Here is a 23981-nt window from a genome sequence, read left to right on the forward strand (position 1 = left end):
ACCGTGCTCGGCAAGACCTGGGCCCAGCCAGCCTTCCTAGGATTCAGAGCAAAGCACATGCAACGAGCCAGTAGGGAGACACCCTTACAGTCCAATCTATACCCTGGTTTAATTCTCATGCTCACATCGACTCCATCCAGGCCTTAGCCAGGCCTCCTTGATCCGCTAAATTCCTACTTCTGCCCTGGCAGTGCTGGGCTGGGCGGGAGGGTCTCGGAGAAGGAATTTGGTGAAGGAGGGAATGGCAGACGAGCAGGGGCACTCCATGCCGAAGGGACAGCGTGGAAGGACGCAGGGAAGGGTTTGCAGCTGACAGATGGACCAAGAGGAGGGGAGCACGATGCAGTACGAGGATAATAGGGGAGGACAGAATCGTGAAGGGCCTCGGTAGGGAGGACAGGAAGCCTGAACTTGATGCGGTGGAGAAGCGGGGGCAGGTGGAGGGAATCCAAGAGGGGGTGATGCAGGCGGAGTGATAGCGGAAGATGATCTAAGTCGATGCTTTTCGCATGGACGGGAAGGGCTGTGATGTGAGTGTTGGGGAGGCTGGGGAGCAGGAGTTAACGGTAATCAAGACGGCAGATGATGCGGGGGGGGGAGGCTGGGCTGTCTGGATAGAGGGGAAAAGGACAGATCCTAGAGAAGTCACGAAGGAAGAAGCGATGAGATTTGGACCCAGCTTAGGCATGTGGCACAAGCGGGCAGCTGGGCTACGGAACGGAGACACATGGAGGAAAGCGTTTCGGTGACAGTGCAGAGTGCACATACACCCTCTCCACCATCACCTAGACTCTGGATCCGGAGCAGGGTGGCAAAGTGCTGCAGGAGGAGATGCTCCAGGGGTTACAGCGATGGGAGCCATCTCAAGCTAATGCCCGGAGCCTCCCCATGGCAAGTGGGTGGACAGGCGCATCCAGTCCTCGGCAGCCAGCCCCGTTAGCAGCAGTGTCCCTCGGTGAGCAGAAGGGGAGTGGCAGGATTCACTCAGTGTCTCCTGCCCGTTACTGCAACCGTTACAGGCTTGCATAGGCCCCTTCCCAGAACGGTGTAGGACTGAGCATGCACCCCTCCCTCCCACCCAAACGCGGGCAGCCCTCTCACCCTGCATGATGTCCTTCATGACCGACTGCAGCACGACCTCCTCGTAAGTGTTCTCCACCAGGATGAAGTTGTCAAAGTCCTCGAAGATCAGTTCCTGGAACTTTGGTAACTCCTGTGCGAAGGAGAAGGCAGATTTCACCTCGCTGGCAGAGATAACCCAAGACCACCTAGCTGCCCTGTGGCTTTCCAAAGACGACGTGCCTTTGAGAGGCAGAGCGCTACCCCTTCCCACAAAACCATGGGCACCACTGTTGAGCCAGCGATGCCACCGGTTATGGGTCATCTAGCCAGAGGAGTTATACACCAAGTTGAGATGAAACATAGACCCAAAGGGGTGAGGAATTCCAAGATCAGGACGTTACAAAGAGAGATTAAGTCTTTGTACACGCACTGGGCCCAATTGTTCATATGCCCCAAATCCCCTTTACGCCACTGGCAATGTCAAGTAACATTGGTGCCCTAATGCGCCCAGAGGGGTGTAAAGGGTCCTTGGGGGTCTTCATACACAGCGTTTGATGACTCAGCAGGGTTTTTGAAACGTGCCACCAACCCATGCCCGCGGGGCTGCTCGGGCTCTTACCCCCTTGCAGGTTGGCGCCAGCTTCTTCAGCAGGAAGGGGATGGTGATCTGGAGCAGGGCTTCCCTGAAGAACTTCTTGCGCACGGTGCTGCTGTCGTAGTCGTATTTCTGCGGGACGAGGGGCGCACCGGGGGAGAGGGAAACGAGGTTGGTTAACAAACCTTTGGCATCTCGCAGGAGAGGAGATTACAGAGGAGCGGGCCGTTTCGAGGAAGGAGAACTTGCAGCTTTCCTGCCATTTTATTTAACAATCCTTTCGACAGGAAGCGATTTACACAAGGGGATTTACCGACGTGTTTTCAGTATCCAACACCAGCCCCTTCCGTGGGCTCAGGAGGCAGCGTGGTCTAGGGGACAGGTCACTGGACAGATTCTGATGACCTGGGCGCTATTCCTGGCTCTGACCTGCTGTGGGGCAAGTCACTTCACCTCCCTGTGCCCGATCTCCACTGGGTTCTAGGAACAACTGTGACACCTATTGATACTCGGTCTGTTTAAAGTTACAAATGCCGAGTATTGTTCTACACAATGCACTCACTCCTGCCCTTACCTGCCCCATGGCAGGCACACAGCATGACTGGCCTTCAAACAGAAGCTGCAGGCACTTTGTGGCAGAGGTTTCTCTCCTGTCTAGCATCCCGAGTCCTTATCGGGGCAGCATGGGCGAGTTAAAATGCCCAACACCGTCACGTTCCAGAGACGGCCGACCTTACAGGAGCATGCAGCTGCTTTGCGGGCTGCCTTACCTTGAGCACCCGTTCGAGGATCCGCTGGATTGACTTGCACAGCTCCTCCTTGCCCAGCATCTTCGCCAGCTCCTGGTGCAGGAGCGTCCCGAACGTGTGAACGGCATCGTCCATTTGCTACAATGAGAAGCATCATCAGACGGCGTCCCAGAAGGAGGCCAAGAGACCACAGCACCTTAGGCTGGCTCATGTAGGACATCCAGCAAAGCAAGGATGGCAAGGGATGAGCAGAGCAGGCACGGAACACACCATCACATGGAGACGGGTCACAGGGGCATCTCCTCTATTCCTGAACCTGCACCAGGACAGACGACAGGCCCCGTCCCCATCCCACTCATGCTCTGCACCCAGACAGGATTTTGAAAGCACCACGTTAACCTGCATAAAGGTGTTTTCTTTCCCACCACTAGAGGGCACTAGCAGCACATTTCCCCAAAAACAGCTGCAATGGTGCATGGGATATCAGTACCCAAACTCCTCCTCCCCCTTACATGGGTCTTGTCCAGACTGGCCCCTGGATACTCCTCCGGAAGCAGGGTAACAACCAGTCTCCGAAATCAGCTGTGCCAGGCTGAATGGGATGTGAGTGATGGAGGTGGGAGCATTACGGTTCTAGAACATCTCCCAGTTCTCCACAAGTGCCAGAAAGTTACACTGGCTCATAGGCTCCTACACAGCTTCCTTGACCCCGCACCGGAGCATATAGACTATTGCCTGTGGGAGACTCTTCAATGTAAGGGGGAAGAAGAATTGACTCAGCGTAGCCCAGGCCTGGCCACCCATCCTGCCACCAGCACGACAGCGTCGGATGTATACGAGGTCTCCCCGTCCCCGTGAGGTTGTTCATACGCATGCGTTCCCTCCCAGTGGGATACTGAATTGTTCACAGGCACCAGTGCACAGTCGCGACATGCAGGGTCAATCGTTTGTCCCCAAGAACATAAGTGGGTGTTGGATCAGACGTGCGCCAGGCCATGGGCAGCGTGGTGCTGGGGAGCAAAGCGAAGGGGTTGGGCCAGTGATGGTTCTGCCACTGGGGCGTTACCATATTCAGAGGAGAAAAACGAAGCCGCTGAAATAAGCTTGTCTCTGTACCGGCGCTGTGCCCCCGGCCCGGCTGTTCATTTTAACAAGGTGACTCTTTCAAAGGAAGGCTCCTGGGGGGTGGGTACAGCCAGACTGAAGCCCAGCCTGTCCAATGCACAAGAGCACACTCCAGTAGGGGGCGCCCACGCAGCAGGACATTGATGACCAGCCCAACGGGCAGGGCACTGGGAGAACCTGAATTCATAGCCACAGCGACCCACCTAAACTCTGACCCACAGAGCATAGGCACCGACTCCGTGGGTGCTCCGGGACTGGGGAAGAAATTGGTGGGTGCTCTGCACCCACCGGCAGCTCCCTGCCCCCGCCCCCCCGCCGCAGCTCACATACACCTCCGCTCCACCTCCTCCCCTGAGTGCGCCGCGTGCCCGCTTTTCCCCCCTAGCTCCCAGCGCTTGCACCGCGAAACAGCTGTTTCGCACGGCTGGGAGGGAGGAGGGAGAACGCGGCGCGCTCAGGGAAGAGGCGGGACTGGGATTTGGGGAAGGGGTCCAATGGGGCAGGGAGAGGGCGGAGACTTTGGGGAGGGGGTTGGAAGGGGGGGCAGGGGGGGGGAAAGGGTGGGGGCAGGGTGGGGGCAGGGAGGTGCGAGCACCCACTGGCACAGGGGAAAGTTGGCGCCTATGCCACAGACCCTGGCGGCTAGGGCCAAAGACGGCTCCCCATAGGGCAGCGAGCATAAGGGCTGATCACCCCTGGAGTTTGGCTATTAATATTAAACACGCTACCTGTCTCATGAGGATCTGGGCCCTCTGCTTGAACACGGAGGCACTGGAGACGTCAAATCTCTGTTGAAGCCCCTCCAGTTTCAGCTGGTCCATCTTTTCATAGCAGGACTGCATCTTGACAGGGTGGAAGGCCAGCTGGGAGAGCTTTTCCATGTACTGAAGGGCAAGGAGTCACACACACAACTCAGCGGCTGTACGGAGAGAGCACCCTACCTCCCGCCCACTCCCCAGGCCTGCTGAGACCCGGCATCAGACTGGACACCAAGCTTCCAGGGAGCAGAGGATGCAAAGCCCAGAAATCGGAATCCTTCCTCAACTGCGCCCATTTAATCTGGGTCACAAAGACAAGAGCATTTCCAAGCGTCTGGGGCCCCGCACCGCCAGGTGGCACACAGACATGGGTGAGCCTGGTGCAGGAAGATCACCTGCTGTAGGTCAATCACGGGTCTCTACTGTTCGTGCAGGGTGGGTGGCAGGCACCTGGAGCTGCTCCGGCTGGATCCAGAGTGATCCCAGGTTTCCGTATGCAGGTGAAATTGGATGCCCTGGGTTTTGTTAAGACCGACTCGTCGCCCAGGGCTCAGGAGAAGAGCTGGGAATTCAGTTCTCACCTTAAGTGGATCCTTCCAGCTTCTGCCCGAATGCCAAAGGAGCCTATGGATCTAGTGGGACCAGGACCGGTGCTGCCCAAGGAAGCCCTGGGCCCCCTACGGTCTGTGGCTTCCAGCTCAGAGGGGAGCATAGGCCTGCCAGCTCTGATGTGAGCAGACTAGGGGCAGGGCCACAGGTTTATTCTCACCATTCCGCTCCAGCCTTACTCAGGACAACTGTGGGTGGAAGCTGCGCTCCCTGCTTGGCCAGGCTTCCCCTGGGCACCCACAAGGCTGACCCTCTGCCTCCTCCTAGATTCAGGCGCGGGGTGGGGTAGAAGCCACACTTCAAGCAGCCCATTCACAGTCCAGTGCCCTCCGCCCATGGCAACCTGCAGCAGCTACGGAGTCCGTTCCCCTGGGCCTTTCAGCCCACCCTGCTAGGCCAGCAACGGGAATCTATGCAACCTTCTCCAGGGGCCTTACCTCTCCCAGCTTCTCCATCCCGCTCTCGTTGATTACGTTCATGTTCATGTCAGTGACCTCCTTGAAGAACACTTCCCGGACCTCGGCAAAACCCTGGCTTGTGGGAATCATCAGCGCCTCCAGGATGGAAGGGATATAGGGCTGCACATGGTTTCGGACACAGATCTCTGCTTTGGGCAGCACGAAAGCTGGATGAGGAAGAGACAGGCAGACAATGAGCATGGGATGGGTCCCACTCTGCCCACCTTCCTCGCTGAGCTTTGGAGCCACCTGGAAGCCCAGCATGGCGCTCCAGCTCCTAGACTACGCCCTAGGGAAGGACAGGAGTTGCTCTGCTCCACCCCTTCCAGGTGGTGGCCAAAAGGCAAGAGATGGAGCTGGATACATTTATAAACGGGATGACAGAGTTGCTCACTATAGCAGGACTAGACTTGAAGACCCACAAGGTCCCTTCCCATCTTAGGTCTGATCAGCCTGCAGTCTGCTACGCTTGGCAGTACTCGAATGGCGATCCTCCAAGCATCGGCGCCAACTTCTCCTGGCACCAGTGGGTGCTTGACCCACCCCCAACCCCTCCCCGACTGCACCCCTGCCCTGCCCCCTCCCACCTCCGCCCCCATTCTAACCCCTTCCCCAAAGTCCCTGCCCCAACTCCGCCCCCTCCCTACCCCTATTGGGCTCCTTCCCCAAATCCCTGCCCCAGCCCCGCCTCTTCCCCTGAGCGCGCCGCGTTCCCGCTCCTCCCCCTCCCTCCCACAGTTTGTTACTGTTTCACGGCAGCAAGTGCTGGGCAGAGAAGCGGGGACGCGACGTGCTCAGGGGAGGAGGTGGCAGAGCAGAGGCGAGCTGGGGCGGGGGGGTGGGGCGGGGAGCTTGGCTGCCGGTGGGTGCAGAGCACCCACCAATTTTTCCAGCTCCGGAGCCCCCACAAAGTCAGTGCCTGTGCCTCCAAGAAAAACCCGTGGGGGTGCAGCGAGTGCTACTGGCAATTCAATAGGCGGCACTCTGGAGTCAGTATTGACCCTGTCCTTCCCCCATATGGCATATGGAGCCAACAACGTGCTGCCAGAGAGGTTGGCTTTTGTATGAGCTCCTGATATCACAGGGCTTCCTACAAACCGGAGCGCTCGTCTCAAAGCCCTGGTCAAATTCTAGTCTGAGTAACTGTATTCCATTGCTGTCAGCCCTGCCCCTGCCCTGCCGTGGGAGCATGGTATGCTTCACCTCCTGCCCAGCACTGTGGTACGTTAGCAGACGCCACTTTCCACCTCAGGCGGCTAGAGTGTAACAGTGCAGACTTAGTTTGTAATACTTGGGATCCTCCGGGATATAAGGAGCTATGCAGGGTGACCAGACAGCAAGTGTGAAAAATCGGGACAGGGGGTGGGGGGTAATAGGAGCTTATATAAGAAAAAGACCCAAAAATCAGGACTGTCCCTATAAAATCAGGACATCTGGTCACCCTAGGAGCTATGCAGGGTGACCACCTCTGCTGGAGGGAAATAAGGGAAAACCACATGAAAAACAACGGACACTGCTTTATCTGAAGGGACATTTTAGGGAAAACACCATTTCCCTTGGCACCTCATGTATTTCTTCCTCAGGTGCACATTTCTACAGCCCTCCAGCACACAATGCAATTAGCGTAAGCTTCGATTTCGTGATTTAAATAAGGGAGGGGTGATCATCTTAGGGCCAAATCAAAGACATAAGGGACAGTGCCTTAAAATAAGGGAGGCTAGAGCTATGTGAACTACAGGACTGCTCCAGCACTTGGCCTCTTCGCCCCCGGGGCCGGTTTCTGGCTCCCAGCCCTAGGACAGCACTGCAGTTTGGAACGTCAGGATTTTGACTAAACCAATACAATGGGCTATTGCTGGGGGTAGTCGTTCGGGCTCAGGCTCGGAAACCCAGATGCCTCCTTAGGCCTCAGATCCCGAGCCTGAACATCTACACAGTTACTTTTAGTGCCATTGGTGAGCCCAAGACTGCAGATCCGGGTTCTGAGACTTGGTGCCGCGGGTGAATTTTTTTTTGCCATGTAGACACACCCAAAGGGGCAATACGTTTCCTACCTCGGATTTTGCTGGCTAAGTGTTCCTTTGCTGTGATGATCTGGTCCATGTCCGTGCGAATGGTGCTCTCCATTCTGGGACGCTCCAGCTCACATTTTGTCACCACTGCATCATAGTGCGCCTTTATCTGGTCATAGGCGAGCCTGTAGACAGCATCCGAGATCTAGAGGAGGAAGAGGAACAGCGCCTTCAGCATCCTGATCCCACGGGGCGTCTGAGGCTGTGCTGCCGTCTGACCCTGGTGAGCCCAGGACCCTTCCTGACCTCTGTCTGCAAGGCAGCCTGCCATCTCTTTGCACCCCCCGTGACTGAGTGCTCCCCACCCATGGATATGCAGGGACGTCTGACAATAAGCTTTCTACAGCATGCACAGGAATTATGTCTGCAGCAGCCATTAGATCCCCTAACAAGGAAAGGCCTGGCTATTTGAGATCTGCCTAGCAAGTCTGGTCATAGCGCAGTGGCTGGTCAGTACATCTCAGGATTCGCCGCTTCCTAATGTCAGCAAGCGCAACGGACTCCATCCAGCTCTGAGTTTTGTTCGCTCCCACCCACCCATTTCTCTTTTTAAAAACTGCTGACATTTTTTTTTCTTTTCTACTGTACGCTCGTGGTGATTTACACTGGAATCCGTGCAGATATCTGCTGTGCACCATTGCGTTCAAATGGCAGGACTCCACCGGGCTCCATGCTAGCAGATCTCAGGGCAGGAGCAAAGTCTAGGATTGTAGTTCCCGAGGTTCACGTGCCTGGGGGTGCTTTATTCATACACATTTTTATTATGACTGCACAGTGCTACTGTATGTACAAGTTATTAATTGTGGCGTTTGGAGGAGTCTCCTGCCTGGAATTTTGTCATGCTATTATTTAGCACCTCTGGTCTTGAAGATCATAGGATCATGGAAACGTTGGGCTGGAAGGGACCTTGAGAGATCATCAAGTCCAAGCCCCCTGCACTGAAGCAGGACCAAGTAAACTAAGACCATCCCTGACAGGTGTGTTTGTCCAGCCTGTTCTTAAAAGCTTCCAACCCTCCTCTCTTGGAAGTCTCGTCCAGAGCTTAACCATCCTTATAGGTAGAAAGTTTTCCCTTACATCTAACCTGAGATCTCTCTTTGCTGCAGATTAAGCCTATTACTTTGTCCTACCTTGGCGATGGAGAACAAATGATCCCCGTCCTCTTTATAACAGCCCTTACCATATTTGAAGGCCTCTCTGGTCCAGACTAAATATGCCCGGTCTTCTTTTAAACCTTTCCTCATAGGTCAGGTTTTTTAAGCCTCTGACCATTTTTGTTGCTCTCCTCTGGACTCTCTCCAATTTGTCCACAGCTTTCCTAAACTGCGGCACACAGAACTGGATGCAGTACCCGGCTAAGGCCTCGCCAGCGTCGAGCGGGACAAATACCTCCCCAGCAAGAGGAAATATTCAGCACTTCCTGAAAGCCAGGTCCCTTTAAAGTGTCGGGTTGTGCACCCAAAATCAGTCACTTGAAGGCAAGTCGCTTAAGCCAAAGTTTACACAAGAGGTTAGTGGCAGAGGCAGGAATTGAACTCTGGTTTCTTGAGTACCATTCCAATGCCTTAATGGACAAGGTCGCCCTTCCTCCCTAGCGCCTGTCTCATCCTCCTGCCCCTTTCATGGGAGCAGCACAAGCCCTTTCCCACCTTGGATTATTACAATGAAATAAGAATCCAATTTGATCATCAGGATTTATGCCGGAAATCTGCAATCCTTACCTTGGCCCTGGAGGCCAGACTGGTTCCCAGTCTATTTTGCTTCCCCTCTCTCATGCATTGGCACAGGGCTGCAGCGTCTGGGTGGTTACGGCTAAGGGGCACTGTTTGTTTGTTTGTTTATTTAAAGAGGTCTCAAGTGGAATTTTTTTAGAGAGTCTCTCATGGAAACATTTCTATTGCCCTCAAAGGTTTTAGAACAAGCGTGTTTGTATAAAACCATAGATTCAGGCCAGATTTAGCCTGTGTTGGTCTAAAAATGGTTTGCTAAATAGAATTGGGATGAGCCACGCTGCTGAGTGGTTGCTAGGGTGTACTTCCCTCCCCGGGGGCGATGGCCGGCACCACAACAGCCGCATGTTCTGCCCGCAACCAACAGAAGGTAAGTGGGAGGTTGAGAAATAGGCTGATTACACCTATGCCGGGGAGCTTGATAAAACCAGCAGCGAGGCATACGGATCGGATCACTCGTTTCCCTGCGCCCTCGGGGAGAAGGGGGTGAATCGGGGAGGTGCCTCTGAGTCACACAAGCCAGCAGGAGGCAAGAGTCAAGGCACCACACCCGAGGCACGAGGACCCATTCCAAAAGCGGTCAGAATCCAGTCCTGGATTTCCCAGCAGCCAGCACCAATTTCTGGAGTGTGTCATCCACACAGGAACATTTCAGCCAGTGCATGCAAAGGGGTATAATTTCACCAGCCTCGTGCTGCAGCATTCACAGCCCCACGCCGCCCTCGCAGGGCCCTGGCCTCTAACCACCGCTTCTCCCCCCCCACACACACACACACACTAACCTGTATCCAGAGTCTCTGCCTCTCCTGGGCCTTGCCCTTCAGCTTGGGGGCGATCATGTTTTTCAGTTCTGGGACCAGTTCCTCCATCACCAGATTGCTCAAGACCTAGAGGAGCGGAGTGAGGAAGCTGTTTAGTGACTAGATCTCACATGGCTGTTAGCTGTCCTTCCACCGCTGGGCTCTCTGCTCTGCCCGCCTCCCGACCCGTCTTCTTCCTCGCAGGCTGCCCGTTCTTCTGCAGATCCATTTCGTTCCCAGCCGGGATCTTCCTCCTTCCCCACCCCCATGATACGCAGCTCCAGACTCTCACGTGCCACCTTCCCCTGTGCACCCAACGCTTTGTTCCGTGGCTATGGTACTTCCATCTAGATCAAGGCCCACCATGAGGGCTCTTGGCATGAAACGATTTCTCCATAATACATGCTAACGGCCTCCCTCCAGCAGTTCGGAAGCACTGAAGAAGTGCTCCCCACAATTTGTTTTCTAGCGAAGAGAGCCACTTTGGGCCACAAATCCTTTTCCAAGGCCTTAGCGGTGTCCGGGCCCCGTGTCCTGACAGAGCATTGGGAACAGATTCTGTACGGGGAGCTGCTTCCTCGTCCCGCACAAGGGTCTTTTGTGGCTCAGGAGGGGCGCACTGTGCCGCTCAAGTCTGAGTGGAGCGCGAGACGGCGCTCCAATTGCTAGCTAGGATGGCTCCACCAACCCAGGAAGGCGGACGGTCTCCTGAACAGGCCCCGCTGGAGACATCTGCTGGGTGGATCCACCCTGCACATCCGCAGGGACCGCAAGCCAGTTTCCGATGGAAGGGGCTGGCCGGACGTGGTTGTGTGCGCATGAAGGACGTGTGCGCGAGAAGCTAACGAAGATGTTCTTCCACCACCAGACACTGGGAGCATCGAGATTAGCTGCGCACGGTCCTCTCGGGGAATGGGAGTCAGCGCATGTGCAAACTAACCCAGCCTTGGTGCCTGTGGACACACTGTCCTTTGCATCTCTTCCACGTTCTCATTGCATTAGGGGGCAGGCGCTCACAGAATCAGTGAGAGTCTCTGCTTGGCTTAGGTCCCTCCCTCCCGGAGGTTTGACTTGACGCCTCCTCTGCCTGTTTCCTCCATGTTCAGCCTCCTGCCCACCTTCCGCTCGGCTGGGTTCCTAAACCCAGGTATCGACCCGCCCCTCCCCACCACCTTCCTAGTCCCAGCTGAGGCCTCACAACTGTTCACATGTGGGATTTTGGCGCTCTGCCCACTGGCCGCCTCCGCCCTGCCAAGGGGATCATATTAAAATGCATCACATGAGTCCGTAAAGCCACGTCCTTGACATCTGAGCTCCAGTATTTCACAGCCTGCCAGCGTCCCTCCCCGCCCGGGGATTCCAGCGCCCCCCTGCCGAGGATTTCTCCCCCCACCCTCAACCAGGAGATTCCACTAGACACTGGCAGGGAGGGGAGAGAGAATATTTCCCCTCACATTAACCCTGGGAACGGTGGTATTTGCCGAGGCCCAGCCAGCTCCCTGAGCTGTAACCAGCCGCGGCTGGAATTCCTGCCCGACCAGAGCAGCCCGGCTCCCCGTGGAACGGCCTGGGAGGGGTGCGTGTCAGAAATAGCTTTTACCAAGGCACCTTCCTCTTTCTCAATCTTCTCGTAAAGGGCGGCCAGGAACGGTGCCTGTGTCCTGGGAGGGGCGAAGCACGGGGGCGTCAAGGGAGAGAGGAGGGGCGCAGGAGCATTTGGGGTACCAAGCCCTGCCTTAAGCTTGCCGGCAAGCATGCCTTTCTTCCCCCAAGCTTACCCTCCATGCCAACCCAGCCCCAGGAGATGGTTTAAAGCCAGGTCTTCATGGAGAGCCAGATGCAGCATCTGAGCAGCATTTCTTGGGGAAGGGCATAGGCAGTAAACTCCCCCATCAAGATACCGGCTTGGGCACAAGCTTCTCTTCCCAAGTTAAGCGTCACTCTTGATGTCTGGGGAAGGTTGGGGAGTGGGGGGGGGTCACTTGTTAAAAGATGGCTAAAGCCGATCTTCCTAAAGATGTTTCCTCCCTTTAGGGGGGTAACTAGGACCCCAAAATGCAGCCCTGTCTGTGGAAAGGTTGGGCAGGGCATGTGAAGGCATTCAGCGTCCCCCAGGACCTCCCCAACCAGCAGACGCCTTGCCCTGGCAGCTCGGTGATGAAATCCATTCATCCCTCTCTCACGCCAATACAACTCCCACCAGCAGGAGGAAGTGTCTACAAGAGGGAAGACACATTTGCAAGCTGGGCTGGAGATCAAGGGTGAATAGGCTGCAGTGGGCCTCCAGCCATCCAACAGCACCAGGCAGAGGTGGAGGAAGGGCCAGGAGCTGCCATGACCTCTACCCTAGCATAACACCCACTCAGCAGTGACACAGGGCTGGCACGTAAGCAGCATGCACGTCCCAGGCTTCCCCCCAGCTCTCCCTGGAATAGCGCCACTTCCCCCAGCCTGGAGGGTTAAATGACTAAGCCAGCTCTCCCCAAGAGACCAGCTGCCAGAGCAAAGACACAACGGTTTATCCCTGCGGGGGGACGTCGAATGGGCCACGCCCTGCAATGCAGCCAAGCCTCAAGGATTTGGAGTGTCTAACCCAGCAGGGATGCCAGCTCCACAATCCCCACAACCCTGGGTAATCTCAATCCATCCAGGAGGCTGATTTGGAGGTGCAAACCATCCCTCTTCTGGCTGGGGTCAGGTTATTGCGGGAGAAGCAGCCGTGCGGCTCTGGGCCCGGGGACCCCTCTCGCCCTCACCTGGACCTCGTTGCCACAGAGCATGTCCCAGGTGCCGTACTGCTCCTTCGACTGCCGGTACATGCGGACGGCATCTGTAAAGGCTGGGGCCTCCACCTTGGAGTCCTCCGGGATCCCTGAAGGAGAGAGAGTTTATTTAGGCTCGGGGAGGGGGGTGGCACAGAGGAAACCACAGCAGATTTTCCTGTGATGCACTCACAGCTTCGGTTACATTTTTGTCCTTCACATTAGTTCCACATTCTCTTCCCCTGCCGTGACTCACGCCGACAGGGACGGCAGCCCTTGCGGGGAGCTCACAGTTCCCTGGGACTGGAGTACCGTGAGCTCCCCGCTCCAGCCAGAGCGCCAAAGCACCTTCAGAGGCCAATAGCGCCATTTAAGGCTAATTGAGATGGGCTGGACCAAAACCCCAGTTCCAAATACCCCCAAAAGCCCTGGGGACATTTCAGATCTGGAGCTAAAATGTGGCTGCCTTATATTGTTCCCCGTACTGCCTCCGAGTGGCAAGAGAATCGATATAGGGCACCATACAACACCACCATTGTCATGTGACCAGGGGGATCCCACAGCACATAAAAGGGGGAGGAGGGGAGAAAGAAGGTGCCTGGGCCTCGCCAGAAAGATTTTCTATTGGCACCAAGTAACTAAACACCCCGCCCGCCCCCTGAGAGCTCTTCCGAGGCTCAGGGTTAGACAGACACCTGGAGCACTAGGGAGCGCAAGCCACAGAAGTGAGGTTGAAAGGAAATTAATTACTAATCGGGGGGAGGGAAAGGAGAGAGTGGTTTAAAAAAAAAAAAAAGTATGAGGCAATGGATGAGTCATGGGCAGCATGAGGTTCCCAGCCAAACCCAGTGTGGGGAGGTGGGGACACCAATACCACTGCAGCCTGCTCCACTCCCACTGAGATTTCAACTCCATGATTCACAGCAGCACACACCAGAGTGCAGACCACGGGACGGGAAGAGGACTAGTTGATGGGGGCTGGGGTGGCAGGGAGGTGGCATCTTTTTGCATGACTCCCCCCGTCCCTGGAAGCCGGAAGCCCCATCTGTAGATGGTTGTCCATGCAGGGAAGGGACTGGTCTGCACCAGCAGCTGGGGTGGTTAACGGGGGGTTAGCTGGACTTTGAGAGGTACCAGGCTGGGGGCGGAGAGTTCTGGGAACTGATTTGCATAACACCCAGATACCCAAGAAGAGGAGGCGCTGGAGCGAACCTTTCCAGAGCTATTGAACAATGCTCCAAGCAGCTGAACCAGCTCCGGAGCTGGGGAAGGCGAGAGAAGCGAGGGGGCTGGGGGCACAAATTGGCTGGTTGCCAAGCATTCCATGCCAAGTACAGGGGTCCATTAACCCTGCCCCTGTGCAGTCTGCACTGGGATCTGCAAGTCTGGGAAGTGGGGCGGGAGGAGTTCACCTCTGGGTAGCAAAGACGCCGGAAGCCTGATGCATTAGGCTGCATGTGTACTTCCCTTCTGGCTGCCTTGGCCAGCAGTAGAAGGAATGCAGGATGTGACACAAAGTCTGGGTCTCTGCAATCTCCTGCCAGGCAGAGCTGAGCCTCCAAATGCTTGCTGCAAGCCGGCTCTGCTGGTGTGAAATCCTGAAAGGCAGCCTCCCTCCTACTCTGCCCCCTCGGCATCGTGCGCAAGTTACAGATGCCACCGCACGGAATCCAGGCAGTCACAAATGCACCAGGGTGTTCCCGGCACTTTTCACAGAGACTAGAGCAGCAGGGTAGAATCTGGGCCCCACAGGACATCAGTGGGAGCTTTGCCACTGCGGGAGACATCCTAGCTGTGCTAAAGTCAGCCTCTGCCCCAAGACACATACACTGAGTACCCAATAAACCCTTTAATCAGGGGCAGGAGACACTTGCCCTGGCAAGAGAGGGGGGGGGGGACAACTCAGACTTTAAGGCCAGAAGGGACCATCACGATCATCTAGTCTGACCTCCTGCATTTTGCAGGCCACAGAACCTCACCCACCCACTCCTGTAATAGACCCCTAACCTCTGGCGGAGTTACTGAAGTCCTTAACTATTGATTTAAAGGCTTCAAGTTATATTTACTTGCGTTCAAACCAGCAAGTGACCCGTGCCCCATGCTACAGAGGAAGTCGAACCCTCCCCCTCCCCAGGGTCTCTGCCATTCTGATCTGGGGAAAATCCCTTCCCAGTCCCAAATATGGGGATCAGTTAAGAGGAATCAGCCTCCTTAGGGATACAGATATCTGAGCGCCCAAGATGGATCTCAACGGATGTGGATTCAGATTCTAGGACAGAGTCAAAGTGCATTAGTGTCCTATGTGGTTTCTAAAGAGCTCTCAGACCAGAAACTCCAAGTCCCCAGCATTGCTGTGATACCCACGGACACGGGTTTGGAACAGGACCAAACTACAACAGTTTCCAACATGTTACTGTTCACATAGCACACCCCCTTCAGGGCTCTGCGGGCCCAGCTTTGCTCCTGCAGCCACCAGCAGCCCTGAACTGGAATAGAGCCCCATCAGTTTCGATCTAGCCACGTTCCTAGGGCTAGAGCACTGGGTTGGGTTTATTCCTGGGCAAGTCAATTCACCTCCCCACCTCAGTTTCCCCATCTGTAAAATGGGGATATGGATACTGACCTCCTTCGTAAAGCACTTTGAGATCTACTGATGAAGAGAACCATAAAAGAGCTGAGAATTATTATTTCACAAAGCCAGGCCATCATTGCTAAGGCCCTACCAATTTCACAGCCATCAAAAATGTGTCAGGGATGGTGAAATAAGCCCTTCCCCAGGAAATCTGATCTCCACCGTGCTGCTAGAAGCAACCCAGCCGAGGGCTCCTAGCTGCGAGTTCCGGCTAGGCTGGGGAAGGACAAAATGCCGGGACTAGCAGCTAGGAGCCCTCGGCTGGGGCTCTCCCAGCAGCACGGGGCAGATCAGACCCACCTCCACGAACCTCCTGCGGCTGCAGGAAGCTCAGCGGCTGCTGCCTTCAGATCCCAGCTCTGAAGGGAGGGTGGCAATCCCATCACCCCCCTATAACAGGTTTGTGACACACACACCCCACGGTGGCCCCCTTTTGGGTTGGTGCCCCCGCATTTACAAACAGCCTGAAATTTCAGATTTAAACATCAGAAAACATGACATTTACCAATTTTCCAATCCCATGGCTGTGAAATTGACCCGAACGGACAGTGACTTTGGTAGGGCCCTAGGCATTGTGATATCTGGGTGATGCTCTTATTACAAGCAACCAAGGCTAAGATTATTCCTTTGGGTGGTCACAACAGCAGCAGTATCTTCTGCAAGGATACAGTCAGGTGCCTGGTTCCACTGTTATTACTGGGGCGGAGCTAAATCCACTGAAACAGTTCAGAGCAAACGAAAGCAAATTCCTTCTAAGTGTTTTGAAGCAACAACTGTCGTAAACGGAAAAATGCAAAAGGGGGTTGGTTTTATATTAATGTAGTAGCAAAAAAAATTCCTAAAAATCTTTGAAGTTAGACTCCACTGGTCCCCGTCATTTCTAAAATTTGACTTTAATTCAAAAGTCCCAATGTAAAAACGGCAAGTACTCAATGCATCCTGCTCCTCGGGTGTCAGACCTACCTGCAAAAACCAGTTTATTTACTTTTCATTCTGGTTAGCCCTGCAGCGCCTGGAAGAGCCAGCCGGATGCTCGTGTGACTCATGCATCCACACCAAAATTGCTAACTAAGCAGCTACTGCAGAATCTCTGTTGTGATCTGTAAGCCAGGGAGAACCTAGCTGCACATTCGCACCCCAGGAAGCGCATGATGGGTTGTCAGTTAAGAGGAGGAAAAGAAATCACAAGGTATTTTTGCTTGTGTGCCGAGCATTTATCTGGAGCGTGGGCAGCACAAACATGGGAAACCACAATGCCGGTTTTTAATCAAGGGAATTTCAAGATAATCTTATTGAAACACAGCTAAAAGATTTAAGATCATAAGGGACCATTATAATCATGTCATCTGATCTCCTGCAGAGGACTGACCCCAGGGAGTCCTGGGCTATCTCCTTTAGAAAGTCGTTCTGTTACTGGACTCTTTGGTTTTATTTGTAATAAAGCCAGGTCACCAATGCAGCTGTGGCATGTTTAAATGTGCGCCCCTTTAAAACCAGAGTGTTTTTCAGGGCAGGGACTGTCTAGTTCCGAAGCCTGTTTGGGGACTGAGAGGAGAGCAGGTCAAGGCAGAGCTGGTGATTTCTGCCTGACAGCCAAACCAGGACACCTGGAATGATGTTTAGAGTAAACGGCAACACAGCAGGGTAATGCACTAACTAGCCTCTCCCTTCCAGGGACTGAGGTTCACAACACACTATAGATGGGGCGGGGGGAGAGGAATAGCTCAGTGGTTTGAGCATTGGCCTGCTAAACCCAGGGTTGAGAGTTCAATCCTTGAGGGGGCCATTTAGGGATCTGGGGTAAAAATCTGTCCGGGGATTAGTCCTGCTTTGAGCAGGGGGTTGGACTAGATGACCTCCTGAGGTCCCTTCCAACCCTGAGATTCTATGAATCGATGATCAGCAGCGAAGCAAGCTGGATGGGCATCCGCCTACTCCCCCACGTGGGCGTCTGGCCAGACGTACTGCCCAGGTGAGCGTAAGTGACAATCTGACCAGGAACGGAGTAGCCAGGGATGCGGTGCATCAGAAAGCTGGACAAGACTGAGGAAGTGTGTGAATGTGCTAATTCGCCCCAAAGAATGCTGGGTAAAAGTCATCCCCTGCCATTGGGTTGCTCCCACCTCCAGGCAGATCTTACTCCTGCTGCAGCCAGGGCCACTCTGGGGGCCTGGGGCAGAATTTGAATCAAGACCACTGCCCCCTGCACTGTCAAAAACATTACTAGTGATGGGATACCCGGAGGGGCGGGGGGAGCTGCAGAGAAAGACCGCCCAGTATGCACCCTACACTGGTGGCTCCTGTCCCGGGGGGCTAGCCCAACGTCCTGCTCTGCAACCTGGCACATGCTGTCACAGTGCCACTCAGGTTTGGCTCGGCCCCCAAAACCCACATGGTGCTGTGGCCCCGTGCACCAGGCTGAAATGCGGTCCAGCGGCTCTTCATCATGCCAGGACAAAGGGACGGCCCAGCCAAACCTGCGTGATACAGCAATCCAAGCACCAGGTCGCAACGCCACTTGGTTTGGGGACCCTCTCAATGGGGGGGAGGCTGGGGTAAATGGCCCCTTTTGTCCCCCGGCCAGCTCTGGCTGCAGCTAAGTAAATATGGAGTAAGACAGACCCTTTCCTCCAGCCCGAGGTCAGTAAGTAACCCTCCTGCACTGGTAAGTGCCAGAAACAGGTTTGATGGGGGATATGGCTGAACAGAGCTGAGTGGGGTTTGTTCCAGTCTCACAAAAATTTGAAAACTTTGAAAAATTTCTCTGCCACGGAGGAGGATAAAAGTCAAAAATATCAACAATTTTCAAATGAAATTGTCCTAAAAAGCTCCATTGGGGTTAATCAGAAGGTTTCTTTAATTTAGATCATTTCTACAAAAAACAAAACAAAACAGGTTTTGACCTTTTCACATTCATAATTTTTGTTTTGCTGTAAATTAGCTTCAGTTTCTGAACAAAACGCAGTTTTGAACCAGAAAAGAGGATTTTTTTTTTATTTCCAAAGCATCAAGAGACGATTTCCCAACTTTTTCAACTAAAGGAAGTTCATCAAAACAGACCCTTTCCTGCAGGACGGTTCAGTCTTGACAAATCTGCATTTTTGGACGAAAAATGCTTCAGGCCAAAAAAAAAAAAAAAAAAACGTGGGCAAAGCCCAGGATGACGTAGGCGTGTAGGGAACGAACGCCAGGCCTAGGTGCCTGGAGCGCAGCTCGTGTAGCTGGATGGTCTTGCGGGTTAAATCAGAGCAGACCCAAGGCCTTGCAGTCTGAGCCTAGATCCAAAGTCCGCAGCTCCAACAGCCCCTTGCCCAGATTAACACAAGTTTACTAGCTCTGGTCGTCGGAGATCTCCAAGCACTACGAGGAACGAGGGTGACCAGATGTCCTGATTTTATAGGGACAATCCCGATTTTTGGGTCTTTTTCTTGTATAGGCTCCCGATTTTTCACACTTGCTGTCTGGTCACCCTATGAGGAACCCTAAGGCCCTTGCCTTTGAAGTAGGCCAGCTGATCGGACCTAGGACAACGCTGCCTGCTGTCCGCCTCCGCCATCACCCCAGTTACGTACCCACCAGCGATAGGAATTCTTCACTCTGGGGATGGACGAGGGAGGCGGTATCAAGCTGTCCGAGCACAGCAGTTAATGAGCATCGATTACAAAGACAGCAATGCACCTGCCTGGCCAGCTAGCTCCCCAATGTTCCCTTCTTGCCCTTCCACTTCCCCCTTGGCTTAGGGCCCTGAGAGATACCAGGGAACAGAGGGCCTTTGTCAGTCGGGCAGAGCATGAAGAACAGCACTAGGTGGGAAAGGAATTCCAGAGTGGGGTGTGTGTGGTAAGAGTTGCCAACTTTCTAATCACACAAAGCAACACCCTAGCCCCGCCCCTGCCCCAAGGCCCCACCCCCCGCTCACTACATTCCCTCTCCCTCGGTGGCTCGCTCTCCCCCACCCTCGCTCACTTTCATTGGGCTGGGGCAGGGGCTTGGGGTGTGAAAAGGGGGTGCGGGCTCTGGCTGGGGGTGCGGGCTCTGGGATGGGGCCAGGGATGAGGGGTTTGGAGTGTAGGAGGGGACTCCAGGCTGGGGGTGGGGCTGAGGGATTTGAAGTGTGGGAGGGGGCTGCGGGTTAAGTCAGGGGTTGGGGTGTGGGAGGGGGTTAAGGGCTCTAGCTGGGGGTACAGGCGCAAGGGTGGGGTGGGGCCAGGGATGAGGGGTTTGGAGTGGGGGCTCCAGGCTGGGGAGTGGGGCTGAGGGATTCAGAGAGCGGGAGGGGGCTGGGGTGCAGGAGGAGGTGAGGGCACTGGGGTGGGGCTGGGGATGAGGGGTTTGAGGTACAGGAGGGGGCTCCAGGTTTGGGGTTGGGGGGCTCAGGGCGGGGACAGGAGGTTGGGATGCGGATTTACCTCAGGTGGCTCCCAGTCAGCGGGGCTAAGGCAGGCTGCCTGCCTGTCCTGACACCGCGCTGTGCATGCCCCGGAAGCAGACAGCAGGTCCAGTGCTAGTAGGCTGGGGGGCCAGAAGGCTCCATGCGCCAATCTCGCCCGCAGGCACACCCCCCCAGCTCCCATTGGCTGGAGCGTGGAGTCGGTGTTTGGGGCAAGGGCAGCGCGCAGAGTCCCATGGCTCCCCAGCCTAGGAGCCAGCCCTGCTGGCATCTTCTGGGGCTCAGCGCAGTGCCAGGACAAGTAGGCACTAGCCTGCCTTAGCACTGCAGCACCGCCAACTGGACCTTTAACGGCCCGCTCAGTGGTGCTGACCAGAGCTTATAGATTCTAGGACTGGAAGGGACCTCGAGAGGTCATCGAGTCCAGTCCCCTGCCCTCATGACAGGGCCAAATACTGTCTAGACCATCCCTGATAGACATGTATCTAACCTACTCTTAAATATTTCCAGAGATGGAGATTTCACAACCTCCCTAGGCAATTTATTCCAGTGTTTAACCACCCTGACAGTTAGGAACTTTTTCCTAATGTCCAACCTAAACCTCCCTTGCTGCAGTTTAAGCCCATTGCTTCTTGTTCTATCCTTAGAGGCTAAGGTGAACAAGTTTCTCCCACTTCCTTATGACACCCTTTTAGATACCTGAAAACTGCTATCATGTCCCCTCTCAGTCTTCTCTCTTCCAAACTAAAGAAACCCAATTCTTTCAGCCTTCCTTCATAGGTCATGTTCTCAAGACCTTTAATCATTCTTGTTGCTTTTCTCTGGACCCTCTCCAATTTCTCCACAGCTTTCTTGAAATGCGGTGCCCAGAACTGGACACAATACTCCAGTTGAGGCCTAACCAGAGCAGAGTAGAGCGGATGAATGACTTCTCGTGTCTTGCTCACAACACACCTGTTAATACATCCCAGAATCACGTTTGCTTTTTTTGCCACAGCATCACACTGTTGACTCATATTTAGCTTGTGGTCCACTATAACCCCTAGATCCCTTTCTGACGTAAAGCTGCCAGGGTCCCTTTTCGCCTGGGTGTTCCAGCCAAAACCCGGACCCCGGTCACCCTCGGTGTGACTGATGGCCTTTCCCCTGCAGAGCTGCTTAATGAGCAGCAAATTCCAGAGGAAATGCCAAGAGAGAGGGTGAGCGCGGGAAGGGTGTGGAGAGATGCATGGAAACGCCATAGTGTGCCTGTGTCAGCAGGGCCTCACCCCTCGCACAGCCCTGCCAGCTCCCCATTCCCAACCTGCAGAGGCCTGCGACGGAGCTAAACTTTGCCTTGCAGGGACCTGTCGGAGCATGAACAGGGGAAGCTGGGATGGCAATTTTAAAAAGCAGCTAATATCTGCTGAGTCAAGGGAGTGGGGAGAGGAGGAGGAGCTGCTGCTCTGAGCATCTCCATCCCTGGCAGATTATCACAGGCAAGTGCAATGAGACACCAGTGAGGATTATAAGAGTTGAAATCTGACCCACAATGTCTTAAAGGGAAAGGGACCTGTTTGTTCAGCTAAGACTGGAAAGCTGATGATTATGTTCTGGCAGCTGGCAGACAGACAGACCTGCAGTAGCTCTCACGTGAGACCGTGATCTGGGAGATCTAATCCCAGCTCCAGCACCCGTTTGCTGTGGGACCCGGTTGGGTAAAGTCATTTCGTTAGTTGTATCATGGCAGTCCCTAGACCGCACTGTGCTGGGCGCTGTGCAAAAGAGACAGTTTTTACACGAGCGGACAATCAAAGCAAACAAAGGGTGGGAGGGAGAAAAACCAGAGCCACCGGCAGGGGAAGTGACTTGCCCAGAATTGCACAGCAGGTAATTGGCAGAGCTGGGAACAGAGCCCAGATCACCGGGCTCCAGGTGCAGTTCCTCATCGGCTAGGCCATACTGCCCCTCCCGGCCAGGCTGTACTGCCCCTCCTGGTCCACCATCTTCTGGAAGAGGAACAAGTGTCTGAATCCTGCACATGACTCCCCAGCCTGCCCATGACCTCCACTGAGAGGAGTTTTCTGTCGATGAAAACAGCTAAAATCAAATTAACGCTATTTAGTGCCTAGTGATGGGGAATTTCAGGACTCCTGGAGGTGGGTGCGAATCACACTCCAAGTACAGGGATGTTACTTGCAGCCCTCTGGCAGCCAGACCTCAGGTGGGGTGGGCAACTGTTTGAAACAATGGGAACACTCCTGCAGTTTAGACTGGAAGCTCTTTGGGTCAGGGACCATCACCAGGCGCATTTCTCTGTCCTGGCATTCTCCCATATAAACACGTTGCAATGGGTGTATTTACCACCAAAAAACCTCTACCAAAACAGGACACTCCACTACACTCGCTTCTCCCTTTGTGGAGAAGACAAGAGAACAAACACGTGACAGATGTGTAGTCACATAACTTACTGCACTGCCAGTAGGTGCTCAGATACGACGGCACGGTATAAAAACCTTTATAGAATAAAATAGGGACAGCACCTGGCTGGCTGGTGGCTCTGTAGAGAGTTTTATATGGACTACCATGAGGCTACAGGGCTGGAGGTAGCTACTTGTGTGTGAGGCAAGAAACAGAGGCTCTGACCACCAGGGGTCATAAAGGATTGAGCAAGGCTTACAAGTAGGGGGCACTGGTTCTGGCTGAAAGATCTATAGCAGAAGTCCTCAAACTGTGGGGAGCGGAGGACGGGGGGGGGGGGGGGGGGGGACGGCGGGTCCCGGGCCAGCCCCCCACCAGTGGCAGGAAGGGAGCCCCACCCAGCCCGACACTGCTCCCAGCTCTGCTCCGAACCCGCTCCCAGCCCTGACCGTGATCTGGCTGCGGCTCTGCACCTGGTCCCGATCCCAGACCCGCCCCCAGCTGCAGCCTCCTTATCCCTGTCCACGGCCCCGCTCCCGCCCCGGCTCCAGGGGGCCATAACCCTGAAAAGTTCAGGCACCACTGATCTATCGCAAAGCAGGGTTATGTTCTCCCTCCCTGGCTGGCCTCCTCACATTAACTGGCGGAAACCCGGTGCTCTCTGCTCACTGGCTGCAGTCCCTGCTGGTATCGATGTGACACCCACGCTGCAGGGCTGAGATGACGTTAATCCCAGTTTATGCATAAATTGCAGGGCTGTAAAACGCTTCAAGGCTCACGAAAGGCGCATGGGCTGCTCCTAAAGCAGCTAATTCAATTACACAGTAGCACTGATTCTCCACTTGCCTTTCCAGTCCTCCCAGCAACCACCAGCCCACCCAGCTCCCCCTCCCCTGAGACCAAGCGCCACGACACCCTGTCAGAGATGGAGACAGCTGGGGGAAAGAGGGGTAAATGACAGGAAAGTGGCTCTTTAAGCCTGAGCTTTGATCAGTTTAATTACCCCTCTGGGGTAGAAAATAATAATTAAATCTCGACGAGCGGCTTGCCTTTAACAAGCGCTTTCCTAGCTGGTTCACACATTGTTGGCTATTGAAATGCTTTGTTTAAACTCCCCCACAGCGAGTTCTGGCTCCCCTTTGTCAGTTCCTGGGTGATGGGCCCTCAGCACAGGTTTAAGAGCCACAGGCAGGGTGGTTCCAGGAAAGAGCACAGAGCCAGCTGAGCCTCCAAGCCATTTCTCTCCTGGACTGTAGGCCAAGGAGTCAGTCAACCTGTCCCCGCCCCCCGGTGGAAGTCAGTCTCTCTCCTCCTGCACTTTAACCCTTCTGGGATCTGAACTCCATAGATCACAGGCCTCACTCCAAAGTTGGTGCTGAAGAGCAGAGGTACCTATGGGCCCCCTAAACTCTCCTTCAAGAGGTCCTAGGCCTGGTCAGGTCAGGTTCTGGGGAGAAGGAAGGAAGGAATCTCTCTCTCTGCCCCAAGTCACCCACCAGATTCCTCACCCTGATGCTTAGGTGTGTATACACACACACACACACACACACACACACACACACACACCCCTATCTCATAGAACTGGAAGGGACCCCGAAAAGTCATTAAGTCCAGCCCCCTGCCTTCACTAGCAGGACCAAGTACTGATTTTTGCCCCAGATCTCTAAGTAGCCCTCTCAAGGATTGAACTCTCAACCCTGAGTTCAGCAGGCTAATGCTCAAACCACTGGAGCTATCCCTTCCCCCCGTAACAGGGCCATTCAGTATCTGGACCTCACAGGGTTGGTTTTTTTTTTGCTTGTTTGTTTGCTTTTTTTGTTTTTTAAACATCCTCACAGC

The 23981-nt window shown here is 54.6% G+C and overlaps 1 protein-coding gene across 1 annotated transcript in view; it reads right to left on the reverse strand.

The window, feature by feature from the left end:
- The window catches only part of NIBAN2 (niban apoptosis regulator 2), a 96687-nt gene that overhangs the window by 4210 nt on the left and 68496 nt on the right, over positions 1-23981 (reverse strand). Inside the window, exons 6-13 of the mRNA XM_034793736.1 lie at positions 12715-12830; positions 9941-10045; positions 7411-7573; positions 5336-5523; positions 4260-4415; positions 2428-2544; positions 1682-1789; positions 1102-1213 (exon numbers count right to left, since the gene is read on the reverse strand). Coding sequence (XP_034649627.1) covers positions 1102-1213; positions 1682-1789; positions 2428-2544; positions 4260-4415; positions 5336-5523; positions 7411-7573; positions 9941-10045; positions 12715-12830 — 1065 coding nt within the window. The remainder of the gene's footprint in view (positions 1-1101; positions 1214-1681; positions 1790-2427; positions 2545-4259; positions 4416-5335; positions 5524-7410; positions 7574-9940; positions 10046-12714; positions 12831-23981) is intronic.

The sequence above is a fragment of the Trachemys scripta genome, chromosome 17 (genome assembly GCF_013100865.1).
Source record: "Trachemys scripta elegans isolate TJP31775 chromosome 17, CAS_Tse_1.0, whole genome shotgun sequence".
Lineage (NCBI taxonomy): Eukaryota > Metazoa > Chordata > Testudines > Emydidae > Trachemys > Trachemys scripta.